At 29.1% G+C, this 11,167-nt stretch overlaps 1 protein-coding gene across 2 annotated transcripts; it reads right to left on the bottom strand.

Annotated features, from left to right (window-relative positions):
• Window positions 1–333: 333 nt before the first annotated feature.
• Window positions 334–9,521, bottom strand: LOC112750178 (protein NRT1/ PTR FAMILY 4.6). Of its 2 annotated transcripts, XM_025798764.3 has the most exons (5): window positions 9,161–9,521; window positions 8,959–9,067; window positions 8,422–8,639; window positions 3,938–4,372; window positions 334–2,108 (listed from the first exon to the last, which is right to left on the bottom strand). In XM_025798764.3, exons 1-5 carry the CDS (start codon window positions 9,161–9,163, stop codon window positions 1,113–1,115), a joined length of 1,761 nt encoding a protein of 586 aa, XP_025654549.1. In that variant the 5' UTR covers window positions 9,164–9,521; the 3' UTR covers window positions 334–1,112. The 2 variants fall into 2 exon arrangements, with proteins under 2 accessions (XP_025654549.1, XP_025654550.1); XM_025798765.3 differs by lacking the exon at window positions 8,422–8,639 and having other exon boundaries at window positions 9,161–9,469.
• Between the last annotated feature and the right edge of the window lie 1,646 nt (window positions 9,522–11,167).

Below are 11,167 nucleotides of genomic sequence, written 5' to 3' on the forward strand. Positions count from 1 at the left end.
TAATGTTAAGACCTTGTAAAATATGTTTTTGTAATGTTAGAGTGTGAACCGAAATTAAGTTAAAGGGTTTATAGTTAGCTGTAAAATTTTGGGCTCAATTAACACTATTAATATCAAGTGAATAAAAAGAAAAAAAAGAAAAAAAATAGCTCATTAATTCGTTTAAATAAGTATTGAGGGTTCGAATTCTCCCTTGTGCATGTAGCAACTCATTGGTCAACAATAAACCCCTAAATAGATCTCAATAAAGTAGCAGATTAGTTCTTCATTGTTGAGTTGAAAAATATCGTCAGAAACAAAAAAAATGAAGAAAAAAAAAAGAATAGCAGAAACTGATGCAAGTTCCTTGTTTCCCTATGTTATTATTCATTTCCAATATAAATTTGTTATATACATAACATATCTCCTGTGTTTTTGTATTTTTTCCCCTTGAAGGAGGGGAAAAGAAGCGAGTGTGAATGTGTGAGCTGCTCCTCTGCCGATCGCACACCTCCAACTAAGACAACAGCCAGCCGCAACTCCTTCCACTATTCTCCTCAATAGATGCCAATGAATCACTTGCTGCCGGGACTTGCAGGGCTCGGAATTCCAATGTTTGAACCACAATCGCAACTACAACCCTACTTGTTTTTTTCACTCATGAGTTCTTCGTTTTTTCATACATTTTTACACAAAATTGCATAATAGAATTTTCAATTCTTAATAATCTAATTTAATGCATCAAATGTTTTATTGTACTTTTTTAGTTCAGTTACCGTGTCATTGACAGAGTCAGCCTATCCCCCTCTAGTGTCAAAGGGTGTCACACATTGTTCCTCTTCTATTGGTTCGAACAATGTGACCACCTAAGTAGCTACAAAATTGTAAAGACCACCACAGAAAAATAATACCTTGACATGATTTCTTATTTTGACATATCACGAACTTTAACAACTCAATTTCAGCATTTTTTCAAACAAAATATTATCTTTATGTTTCAAAATAAATGTCATTTTGACTGATTTGATATATCTTCAAAAAGAATAGAAGATGTAGTATATTAATATATTCACTTGGTCAAAATGACATTTATCTTTGAAACAACCGAAATTTGAAAAATTAAATGTGATGCATTAATTGGCACATGTCCCTCTATACTTATACCTCGTAGCCCAAAACAGGTAGTGAAGGAAGTTCAACCCACTAAGCACACACATTAGCCAATAGAACCTCTCAAGATGATAGTGATTAAGATTAGCACCAGATAACCATGGCTTATGGTTAGAGCTACCCGTTGCACTATTCACTATTGACACAATCACTGAACTCAGATAATACCCCATTGCCAAAGAAGCCCAAGAAAGTGAAGTAGCCAATGATCTCATCCTAATTGGTGCCTCAGAGAAGAAGAATTCCAACAACCCAGCCAGTGTGAAAAGATCAGCAGAACCAAGAAACAAGTACTGAAATGCAATCCAAAGGAATGTTATAGGTAATGGCTTTGTTGTTGCTCCATTGTTTTCATCAATTAGGCCTGAATTAGTGGCTACCCTTTTTCTCTTTACTTCAACAACTGCAGCCACAGCCATTGCAACAATTGATAGAAACAACCCAATTCCTATTCTCTGGAGATGAGTGATACCCATTTCAGATTTTGTGGCTTTTCTTGCATATGGGATTATAATGTGGTCATAGATTGGTGCTATGAACATTATGAAGAGAACGGGGAAAACTGGTAGTGATGCTGGTGGAACCTTTAAGGAACCAAGCTTTGTGTTCATTGTTGCAGCTTGTTCTACTGAGAATGTTGATAATTGAGCTAAGCAACAGTTTAGCATTATTGTGCATGCAAATATTGGAAGCACTTTTAGTACTATTTTGACATCTTCAACTTGTTGCACTGTGCATTGTAGTGATGATGATGAGTTTGAAACTGCTTTGTTGAGGAATCTTAGGGAAGCTGTCAGAGTCTCATTATCATGTTGAGTTACTGATTTTGATGTTTCTGCTTCCTCTGATTCTTTTCTGTTACCTGATGAGTGTGTATTTGAAGGGCTTGGAGCCATGTTCACAACAGCACTACTTGAGTTCTTGTAGATGCAGTTGTTAAGTGTTGCAGAAACAAGAACCTGCTCAATTTTCAGAAAATGTTATCCTAGGAGAAAAATGGTATTATTACTATAGGTGTTAATTATTAATGTATAAATAAGATTGAGTAAACCTACTACAATCTTGTTCTTGATCTTAATCATAAAGAATTCAGTTATTTGTTGGAATTGAAAATGACAAATTTATCCTTGAGAAAGGGTCATAGATTAGTAATTTTATTAATTTAAAGAAAAATCAATAAAAATACCTATATTTATCGATACGAATACCGCTAATTTTAAGATAAAGAGATTTTTATATGCACAGAATACAAAAAAGTACTTAATCTTATTTTGAAAATTAACAAAAGTAAAATAATATAATTCTGTATGATAAATATCCAACAATTTAAGAAAGAAAAATTTCATCTCTTCACATATATTTTTTCGCTGTAGAATGTACTTATCGACAGGGTGCAAGAAAAGCTACAACAATTTCGTGTCCCATCTCTCTTACTAAAGCTAGAATGCTGGAAAGTATATTCCTATCTTCTAACTATATGAATATTTTTTTTTTCTTTTTTGAATGTGGAATCATGATCTACTACAACAAAATGATATTGAAAAATGAATTTATCCAATAAAATAATAAATTTAACGTTGCAAATATTTTTTAGAGGAAGATTAGAGGTTACTCAATAAGCATATATACTAAAAAAAAACCAACCACCAATTTGATATTCGAAAGATTTAGGTATTGATAAAAAGATTACCACAAATTAGTTCTTGAATGATTTAAAAATGTGACAAAAATAATTAATAAATATTATATTTTTTATAAATAATAAAACAAATTTTATATTTAACACATGTCTTATTCATTTAATCTGAATTTTCGTGCCAACGTTTAAATAAATAATTAAATATTTAGAAGTTGCACAAAAATAATTTAGCACAAAATTTAAACTCTAAATTTTTCTTTTTATTTTTCAATTAAATTTAGTCATTCACAATAAAAAAAATTCATTTGACATAAAACTATAAAATTTTGATGATAAAAATATCTTATTTTTCTAATGATACTTATAAAAAATTACATCAAAATATGATCTTTAAAATCTTGTTTTAGAATATATATTTAATATCTAATTCTTTTGTTGCATTTTAAAGTTTTTAGGGACTTATTTATCGTTAACATCTTTTAGGGTTATTTTTGTCAGCGACATAAATTTTTGAATACTATTTTAGTAGTTTAATTTACTCTAAAAAAACAAAAAACAACTAATAAGATAGTTATGCAGTTGGGTAACCCACCAAAAATGGAGTCGAATTATTTTGGTGTTGACAAAATTGCTTCCGAATTTTTTTATCGACAAAATTATTTTCAAATTTTTTAAAAACGCCACAAAGATATCCAACATTAAATATGCATGTATTCTCAAAAAATACTTTAGAAATTAAATTTTGATGTGAGTTTTTACAAGTATAATTAAAAAATAAGATATTTTGATTTTTAAAATTTGATATTTTTTGCTAAATATATATTTTTTGTGATTTTTTGTTGACAACCAATAATACTTGTAAAACATAAAAAAATCTATAAATAAAATTTTTATCTAGTTTTTTTTTATGTTTGTTATATAGTTATTTAAATATTTTTATAAAACTTTGAATCAAATGTATAATAAGTAGTTTGTCAATGCAAATACAAATTGGTTTGTCACTTTAAGAATAATATTCTTTTTGAGTACTTTTGTGGTGTTTTTAGATAATTTGAAAACATTTTTGTCGATAAATAAAATTTGAAAGCATTTTTTTTGAATGCCAAAATAATTTGAGTGTATTTTGGTAATACAAGTGAGAAAAATTACCTTTAAAATAGTTGTGAGTGGACTTCCAGTAGGGATCTTGTTCCTATAAGCAGAAGATCCAGCTAAGAAGAGAGGAATAGACACAAATATGGCGATAGTAGATATTGCAAAACCCCACTCCCAGCCTTTATTATCCTCAACCCACACCACAAATGTAACTGCTATTAGTGCACCACATGAGAGGCAAAACACAAAGTAGTTGAAGAATGTTGATCTCTGCTTCCTCCCAGATGGTGTGGCCTCATCAAATTGCTCACCACCATGCGATGGCAATGACCCTTTTATCCCTCCAACTCCAAGAGCAACCAAATACAGTCCACCAAATAGCATTGCTGCTTTTCCACCGTTGACTTCTACGCACGCTGCCGTTGAATCACATTCGTGTGGGGGCTTTAGCGAAGGTACCTTTGCTTGTATTGTTAGTACTATTAGACCCTGCACAATGTAACATTCCATAAATGTATATTATATGTCACTTTCTGATTTTGTAACTCACTTTTGGTGTACATGCTTGAATAAATATTACTCCTAAAGGTAAAAATTCAAGTACAGTCAACTTCGTGAATAAATATTTCACGTGAAGTTGATAACTAAAAGTCATTAGATGAAAATTTAGTCAAATCAGTCAAATCATTTAACGTCTCTCAACTATCAAATGTGAAGTTAACTGCATCTAAATTTTTATTTTATTTTATTTTTGGTTAAGAAGGAAAGGATCTCATGATAACCTAGTGCATGTTCTTTTTGGTCGGACTATATATCTAGTCCAACAATTATTCTGACTAGGGCTTGTAATAGAAGGTTACCCATTAAGGCCCAAACTGTGGCCATCTATGGGGCCCAATATGATGTAAGACCAAAAACCTAAGCAGCAAGAAATATCATAGTGGTGGGAACACCAATTTTTACTCACATAGACAAAGCATTAAATACACATGTGTGACACCTACCCAGTACCCATCCTTTTCTTTCTCCTCAGCTCCTTTGTTTTCCCTCTATTTTTGGTCAGAAAACGAAATCCTAACCAATAAAACCTCACAAATTTCGCCAGCCGGGGATAATGATTTTTCATTTTTGGACTACACAAAAACAACAAGACACTATCACGCAAAATGACACAAACATTATTACTGTGGAGAATCCTAGGATGACTTTAGTCATTTAGAGTATATTTAATACATAATTTATAGGTAATCACAATTAATTCTTTTTTAGTTTACTTATATAATAAATTAAAAATAAAATAATTAAAATTACTCTTAATTTACTTACAAAATCTATTTGTCAATCCATATGTCTAAAAAAATCAAAGTTGATAAAGTAATAAAGTGAAGAATTAATCACTATTAATTTTATAATTTCTACAAAATATGTGTCTCATTATTTTAACTTAAAAATAATTAATTTTTTATTTTATTATTTTATCGATTTTTTATTTTAAAGGATTTTGTTCCAAAGGAAGCATGCCCTACCAATTCCTCAAATATTGACCATAGTTAATGAATGGTTCAGTTTTCCCTACAGAGAAAAGTGCAAATTCAAACAGGCAAGTGGGTCTTGGCCACGTGTCTATCACTTGATCCCCACCCCAAAACCCTGGACCGTAGCCTAGAAAAGGACTTGAATTGTGTTATTTCCACTTCTTTTCTTTTAAGTTTTAACAGCTTGTTATCGAAATGTCAATTGGGAGTGTTGGCATTTTAAGCATGGTATATGTGCCTATTGCTATTTGCAATGGTGGTGGCGGTGAATGAATAATTATAATGCATTATCAAAACGACATCCACACACGTGGTTTCATGAACCCCCTTCACTTCCCTTGTTGCCATAAAAAATCACTTAAATTATATGCGAAAACTTGCCATTTATGTTATTTATTAAGCCTTCTAGAGTTATCACAGATTAAAAGAATTAAAACCTTCTGGCGTATAATGAAACTAGTAGAAGTTCTTTTTAATAACCACAATATCTTAGGGACCACGCACTAGAGGTATGACACACATTTGGAATTTGGGAAGTTTAAAAAATGTCATAATTTGTATAAATCAAAATCCTCAAACAAATGTTATTTTGTCCTATATGTTCATGTAGTGTTATAATACAGTGATCGGTTCAGAGGGTTGACTTGCCAACTGTACTTTTTCGTTCGATCTCTTTTGAAAAAGTCCCTATAATTATTTTAATAGTAATTTCATAGAAAGCAAACAACTTTTAAGACTGTGATATAATACTAAAAGGAAAATCATAGATGTCTTTTATATTTATCTTATTTTTATTTTTCTTCCACTAATAAAAAAGAGTAATTCTTTTAACATTTCCCATAATAGAAAGCTATTATTTATGTGGAAGTTAAGTGTCTAATTAAAAAATTAAGGAGGGAAAAAGTATACATAAGAGACAAACTAACTAAAAGGGAGAATTATTGAGGAGCCAAAACAATGAAAAAAGTTTTGATGCATCAAATAAATAGTAATGAGTTGTATAAATATAGTTAGAGTTGTTTTTACATATTCAACGATTCATCACATGTGTTGTATTGTAGTTTGACTAAAAAAATGATTTATCTTTAAGGAGCGGTACTGTTGCAATATAAAAGTAAAAATCAATTTAGTCTAATTTTCAATTGAACGGTTTTTTTTTTGTTTTTATTAAACCACAACATGAGGTCCTAGGCATTGAGCAAATTATTAAATAACGTTGCATGTATAAATAAAAATGTGGGTCCTCCTTAATTTGATCAATTAATTGATTCTTGATTCTCTATTATGTTTAATAATTTCTCTCTCTCACTTCTTGTGTTTCATGTATGTAACATGCACAAAGAAAACCCTATATATTGCATGAAAATAAAAATAAATAAATAAAATCTCCCTCCACGAACAACATATATATATATATATATATATATATATATATATATATATATATATATATATATATATATATATATATATTATTTTAGGTCATCCACCACTCCATTAAGCAAAAGGATTAAGTCGTCGGAAATTAAGAGCCATATTATGTGCCCTTCCCATTTAAATGATGTTGCTAGATGCTGACCACACAAGATAATATCAACATATATAGTTTATACTTTATATATATGCAATTAATTATTAATTATGTGAATCATGAATCACTTTACTGTCTCTATGAAAAAACCCCTCCTTTTTCTTCCCTGCCCCAGTGACCACCACTAATATTTAAGATTGTGTAGTTCAAGTTTAATTAATAAAATATACTGATAATTAATGTATATTATAATCTTAATATTCTATGATTATCCTTTTATGGTTAGATTAATTAATTGACTTGGCTGTTGGAGTATGTTAGTGGCCATTCTTTCATGAAATTCATGAGGATTTGTAATGAGGCCAACTGGCCAAGTGGAAGAGGGAATGCTATGCAAAGGAGATGGAATCATATATGTGTATTGAAGGGAAGATAGAAATGGATATATATCAGAAAAAGTAGAAATTCACGTACAATTATTATGTGAAGTTGAAATTTAAAAATTATTAAATAATTTAATATATTTAATTAAATTATTATTAAATAATTTTTAATTATTAATTTTATATAAAAACAATAACTACATATAAATTTTACTATCAGATACTAAGAACTTTCTTAATATCATCATATTTCACCATTTCTTTCTTTTAATTTGATTTGGTTGCATTATTTTATTCAACCTCACTCTTAATCTCCAAGTTGTTAAACTTTTTGCAACTTACTTTGATTCTGACTATTATTATTATTATTATTATTATTATTATTAAAATATCATGCTCTTTGCAAGACACGTGTTCTTGAAGATACCCAATAATATTCAAGTCCTTCTTATATGCCCTCATACTTTGATATATTCAAGCAAATTTTTGTGAGAATTTCTTTGATATATTAATTTTCCTTTTTAAAATTTCCAAAACAAAATTATATTAATTTAATTTTAAAAAACATATGCAAAATGCTTTATTTATTACTGAATTGACAGAGAACTTTTTACTCTTGAATTATATAGAAAGGAGCATTTTTTTTTGGCAACTACTCCCATGAAGATGGCAAAAACATCTTCTCATGATGATCCTTGTTCAAAAAGTGTAACTTATTTATTTAGCAACATTTTAAATAAAAGTAACACTTTTACTTCAAATCAAATCAAGCCCTACAATCTATCATCCAATGGTCAAAATGATGTATCTTCACATGATGATAATCATTAAATCTTCATTGGAGTAGCCACCTTTTTTTTTAACTATGGAAACTGCAAAATTGCATATAGTAGTAGTATGGGGGTAAGTTGGAAAGAGAGAAAAAGAAGGGGAAGAATGACAAGTGCAAAAAGTATAAGTGTGAAGTGAGAGAAAGTCACATAATTAAAGGGAGAGATAAGATATGATGATGATGATATCACATGGATAGAAAGGAACGCATAGACATATGTAGTATGTGACTGAAAGTAATAATAAATAGTTAATTACCAGGAACTCAATAAGTGCGCTTATGATGTAGATATGATAAGTTGTGAAGAAAGCGTCGCTTAAGAAACCGCCGAGAAGTGCGAGGAGGAAGGCAGTTCCCATGAAATTAGTTACATTGTTAGCGGATCTAGATGGAGACATATGCATGTACTCTCTCAGGTACAACACCAAGTTGCTTGCATTCGCCAAATACGCTAGGTTCTCCAATATCTCCACCACTACATACGCACATTTAAACAAAAAAATAACTTCATCCATACTTCTTGGATTCAGTGCTTGCTACATCATACATACATCATCTTGTACGTACTACTATATACTACATAGTACGCAGAGATATAAGCAATTTTGTATTATTAGGCTGATGATATATAGCTGAAAAAATAAATTAATTAATTAATTAATTAAAATAAACTAAATTAGTCCCATGTCCCATGTGATTCAACTTTGTTAATGTGAGGAAGATAATTAAAAAGGAAATGAAAGTCTTTGGTTGTGTTTGAGTGTTGTTTTAATTGGAGGAAAAGAATTACATACCGAGAACGAAGGAAGCAGCAAGCATGCCACCGTGGCGGGTTCTGAGAGCGGGACGGTTTCTCCAATCAACATAGCCTTCCCATGTATTGGATTGCTGTGCTTCTAGTTCCTGCAACCACAATAACAATTTCTACTTGTCAAGATTCATGACAAAACCAGTGTTTCTATTAACATAATAATGTATTTGTGATGAGTTAGTTACCATGGGTGGCTAGAAAGAGATAGAGAGGAAGAGAATATTAAGTTTGGAGGGTTGGTGGTTTCTTTGTGGTTGGGAGAGAAGGGATATATATATAAGGTGGGAGGAGAAAGAAGGAACCAAGAAATGAAGAAAGAAAGAAAGGGTAAGGAAGAAGCTAAGATGGGAACTATACGGTGGTCTCTCTCTCTACACGCACTAGGTATTAAGTAACACTGCTAACAATCAACAATTTGACTTTCTAAATCTTCATCCGTTTCACATTACCTAGCTAACAGTATTTCCATTATTTTAATTTGTTAGCTCTGCCCCTGTGCCTCCGTCATTAAGTGTTTATATTATATTCCACAACACTAGATATTTTTCTCTATTATGGTTGGGAGTATATATATATATATATATATATATATATATATATATATATATATATATATATATATATATATATATATATATATATGGTCATCTGGGAGGTTCGAATAATGCCTTAAATTAGGCATTAAATAATTTGATTTATTCTTGTATGGGAAGTGCTAGGTAAATAATGACTTTTTTGAATAACATAAATAACTACCAATCAAATAAAAATATATTATATCTCCAAATTACCTACCTAAATGTTAATATTAAAATAACTATTCGTATACCTAATAAAATAAATATCCGATATATTTATTGTTCACATTATTTAGTATTTTCATTGTTTCTATATTTTTTTTCTTGTATTGCTTCATTTTTCAGGGACCCAAACCCAATTGAAGATGATATAATTAAATCTGAAAAAAAAATAAACATGATATGGATAACTAATTAGTTGATTAAAAAAATCACTCTGAAAATATTACTAAAATAATAAAATAAAAAATTAATTATTATTAAATTTATAATTTTTTTATATATAAATTTTATTAATTTAATTTAAAAATAATTAATTTCTCATTTTATTATTTTATTAATTTTTTTATTTTAGAAAAGTTGCTCCAATTGACTCAACACTAGTGAAGTAATAAGTTTGAAAGTTAAATTAATAAAGTATTATCAAATTTAAAATATAGAAATAAAACTCCATGAATAATATACAAATGAATATAATATTATTATATTAAAATGAATTTTAATATTATTTTTTTATTTTATCAGAGAATCGTAAGTTCTTGACGACAATTGAATAAAATCAGAGTAGGGATATAGTACCAAAAAAAGAGTAGAGATATTTGTAAAAAATAATTCAACACTCAAATCAATTTGTATAGAGTATTATCATGCATGTCAAATAATGGGCATCATATGCTTATTTTATTATGCTTCTTTTTTGGTTTCCTATATTACTCCAAATTTAGTAGATTTTGGATTAATTTATCACAAATCTAAATTTTATTTAAAAGCTTGTGTTAGCCAATAAATTATTGTAATTGTTGATAATTTTTTTAGTAAACAAATAAATTGAGACCAATCAAATTGATTCTTATTTTATTATTAATGGTCGTTGGTTTAAATTTAAAAGAAAACATATATGAATGATAAGAAAATATAGTGAAAGTGTAAAGAAATTGAGAAAAATTATAAGCAACATTATAAGTCAAAATTATTCCATAGTTTACATTCTGATACTATATATAGCAAGTGGATCGGATGAGTAACAAAAACAATTAAAAAATAACTGTATTCTCTTATTAGTACTAACTTCTTATACTTAAGAACACTTTTTAAGATAATAAAGTGATCTTATATTAATCTTGATCAATTTGTTTATCTACTCTATTAGCCTTCCTCAAATTTAATGTCACTTTTTTAGAAGTTATTTTAAGATTATATTTGAATTTATCAAACGACTTCATATACTACAAGAAATATGTCGAGTACTATCGAATTTAGCGTCTCAAGTTACCGTCAACTTTATCAATAGATTTATGAAAGGTTTTGTGATAAAATTTATTACGTCAAAGAGTTACCGGTGGATTGACTTTTTTTACGGTAAATTTGTGGGTAATACTTGGTGAAAAATGGGAG

This window comes from Arachis hypogaea, chromosome 15 (genome assembly GCF_003086295.3).
Source record: "Arachis hypogaea cultivar Tifrunner chromosome 15, arahy.Tifrunner.gnm2.J5K5, whole genome shotgun sequence".
Lineage (NCBI taxonomy): Eukaryota > Viridiplantae > Streptophyta > Magnoliopsida > Fabales > Fabaceae > Arachis > Arachis hypogaea.

Bases quoted from the DNA above. Each gene is read 5' to 3' on its own strand.
- LOC112750178 (XM_025798764.3), bottom strand. The intron at 4,373-8,421 runs GTAATTAACTAT...TACATTGTGCAG, and splicing joins GCGCACTTATTGAGTTCCTG to GGTCTAATAGTACTAACAAT. The intron at 2,109-3,937 runs GTAATTTTTCTC...AAAATTGAGCAG, and splicing joins CACTCACAACTATTTTAAAG to GTTCTTGTTTCTGCAACACT.